The 3,522-nt window shown below is 40.1% G+C and overlaps 1 protein-coding gene across 1 annotated transcript in view; it reads right to left on the bottom strand.

The window, feature by feature from the left end:
* Positions 1-512: 512 nt before the first annotated feature.
* The window catches only part of LOC106013006 (phosphatidylinositol phosphatase PTPRQ), a gene marked incomplete at its 3' end in the record, with an annotated part of 20,370 nt that continues 17,360 nt past the window's right edge, over positions 513-3,522 (bottom strand). The window contains 1 exon segment of the mRNA XM_013087577.1: positions 513-592. Within this exon segment, the coding sequence (XP_012943031.1) occupies positions 513-592 (80 nt within the window).

The raw sequence follows: 3,522 nt of genomic DNA, 5'->3' as shown, positions 1-3,522 counted from the left end.
AACCAAGGAAAGGAATTCTGAATGTTCAAATATGTAAAAACTGAATACATTTGTTAAAAAGTGATTTAAATCACTGATTTTTATTTTAAAAATCAATTTGTTTGAAATATAAAAAAAATCAACTGATTTAAATCAACCCAGCTCTGATTTCAATTATGGAAAAAAAAGTAAATTGAATACTGTATTATTTTACAGTGAAAGGTGGGAAAGCAGACTTTTAAACATGAATTATATTAGTCTACTTAACCTTATATCTGTTTTATGAAACCAAGGAAGGGTATTCTGAATGTTGAAATATGTAAAAACTGAATAAAAATAAATTTTTAAAAAAGTGATTTAAATCACTGATTTTTATCAAAAAAATCAAGTTGATTTAAATTTAAAAAATCAACTGATTTAAATCAACCTGATTTAAATCAACCCAACCCTGGACAGAGAGCCAGACACTTGAAGTGTAAAACAAGAATGGCAAAGGAAAGAGACATGTATAACTATGAGAACATCCATGTCACCTGAAGGTCATACGTCGTGTTAGCCGAAAGTCCAGACAGAATGGCTGACAGCTCACTAGTATGTTCTACCATAGTCTTTCCTGGAAGTAAATAATATCAAAAGTTACAAAATAATTTTTTTTTAAAATTGCAGCCATAATAATAAAACAATGACAAAAACGAAAACAGTAATGATGATGATGATGATGATGATGATGATGATGATGATGATGATGATGAGCCTCCGATCAGCAGCTTCAGGGTATTGAAATAGTTCGATATCTTACCAAAGACAAACTCAATCAAAGAGAATCAACGTGGATTTTGAACTTGGGGTCTCACCAAATTTTTACTGGCCTTAACATAGACGAGCCACATTTCAGGGACCTTAAATTTACCACACCTTAAGCTGATGAACACTTTCGGCCCATATAAGGCTCAAGGAGATGGATGAGGTGCAGTCCAAGTGGAGATTTACATCAGATAGACTACATCATGGTCAAGCGTCGCTTTCATAGCAGTGTCAATATTGCCAAGACCAGAAGCTTTCCAGGAGCAGACATCTGCAGTGATCACAACCTTGTCATGATGGCATTCTCACTGCGTCTACAAAAGGACAGGAAACAAGGCAACACCCGGATCAAGTTCAACCTTGACAGACTCAAAGACCCAACCATATTAGAATGTTTTCAAGCAAACATACGAGGAAAGTTAGCTCCACTCCTAGCGCTAAATCAAGATGATACAGAAGTTGACTCCCTGACAAACACCTTCAACACCACCTTGACAGGAACAACAAACGAGCTCCTTCGGAAACATCGCTTGAAAAAGAAGCTCTGGGTCACAGATGACATCCTTGACCTATGTGACAAACGAAGAGCTCTGAAAAACAAGAAAAAGGAACCAGAAAGTGCAAAAGAATACAGAGAGACGAATCTGCAAATGAAAAAGAGAATGAGAGGAGCTAGAGAGAAGTGGATTGAAAAACAGTGTGAAGAAATTGAAGACGGCCTGAATCAAAATAACAGTAAAAAGGCTTATCAAATTATCAAAGATCTCACAAGTACCAAACAAGGGCGGACCACTTCAATACAAAGTAAAGAAGGGAAATATCTAACGAAGGGACAAGAAGTTCAGAACCGGCCGACAGAATATTGCTCTGAACTGTACAGCCACAAAACCACAGGAGATCCAAGAGCGCTCTATGTCTCTCTATCACAAGACAATGACAAAAGCAGCATCTTTAGAGAAGAGATAGTGGCAGCAGTCTCATCACTGAAGAAAGGGAAATCAGCTGGAATAGACAACATCACAGCCGAAATAGTTCAAGCAGGAGGAGGCTCTGTGACAGACATGCTATGGATAATCCGCAACAAGATCTGGCACACAGGCAAATGGTCAACACCATAATCTTTGATCATCACCCTTTCCAAAAAAGGCAACTTCAACAAGGCCAAAACTATCGTACTATTAGCCTGATAAGCCATCCTAGTAAAGTAATGCTTAGAGTCGTTCTCAACAGACTGAAGCCACAAACAGAAAAAATTATAGCAGAAGAATAGGCAGGCTTCAGGACTGGGCGCAGCACAACTGAACAAATATTCAACCTGAGGATCATCATGGAAAAGTACCTCCAACACCAACAGGAGCTTCACCACGTATTTGTGGACTTCAAAAAAGCTTTTCACAGAGTATGACAGGAAGCTTTATGGGCAACAATGAACTTATACAACACCAATGCCAACCTGATCAAAGTCATAGAAAAGTTATACAACAAAGCTACGAGCGCAGTCTTTTTCAACAGCAACATTGGGGAATGTTTCCGTACAACAGTGGGAGTACACCAGGGTTGTCTGCTCTCACCCACTCTTTTCAACATTTTCTTGGAGAGGATCATGACAGACAGTGCGAAGACCACGAAGGAACAATCAGTATTGGGGACAGAACGATTAATAACTTACCTTTTGCAGACAACACAGACAGCCTTGCAGGACAAGAACAAGAACTAGTTAGCTTAGTAGACCGTCTTGAAAAGACCTCCACAGCCTACAGAATGGAAATCAGTGCTGAGAAGCCCAAACTGATGTCTAACAACAGCAAGAACATCCCAGTGGACATCCAGGTAAAAAACAGAGGTTTGAGACTGTACACAGCTTCAAATACCTGGGTGCAAGAGTGACAGAAAAGGATTAAAACCAGAAATAATCTCCAGAAAAGGGCAAACTTCAGCAGCAATGACATTGTTGAAAACCATCCTCACTTCACCCACGTGGATTGGGTGCCCAGCCATAGACAGCGAAAGATCTTGTCAGAATCTTAGCGTTTAGGGCCTATAAATGGCTGCTTGCACTGTATGCTTCCCAGAAAGTTGAGGTTGTTTCAGAATGCTCTAAGGTCTGCTGGGGTAATAGTATAGATTGTGAAGCGCATAGAGCTTGCTGTTGAGCGGGGATTTGCGCTATACAAATGCTATCTATTATTATTATTATGACAGAAATATCACCATCAGATCAAAGATCAGACTGAGGCATTCCCTGGTCATGTCTGTATTTTTGTATGCATGTGAAACCTGGACCTTGAAGGCAGACCTTGAAAGAAGGATCAAAGCTGTGGATCTCATACAAAGATCACATCACAAATGATGAAGTCAAACAATGAATCAAAAATGAAATCGGACCATATGCTGACCTTCTTACTCTGGTCAGGAAACACAAACAACTGCAATGATATGGACACATCACCCGTTCATCTGGCCTTGCCAAGATGATCCTGCAAGGCAGCATCCAGGTAAAAAGGAGAAAAGACAGACCGAAGAAGAGTTGGGAGGACAACATCAAGGAATGGACAGGCCTGGAACTCAAAGTCAAAGACACACTCAGGATAGCTGAAGACCGGAATGGGGTGGAGGAAGCTGGTGGCCAAATCTTCAAAAGTGCCCCGACGGACATCCAGTCTACGGGATAGGTGAAGGTGAAAGTGAAATTTACCACGTATGGTACTAATCACCCCTTCTATTCCACAAATCTCCCCC

This window comes from Aplysia californica, unplaced genomic scaffold, assembly GCF_000002075.1.
Source record: "Aplysia californica isolate F4 #8 unplaced genomic scaffold, AplCal3.0 scaffold00604, whole genome shotgun sequence".
NCBI classification, from domain to species: Eukaryota; Metazoa; Mollusca; class Gastropoda; order Aplysiida; family Aplysiidae; genus Aplysia; species Aplysia californica.
This window is presented reverse-complemented; position numbering and strand designations above follow the sequence as displayed.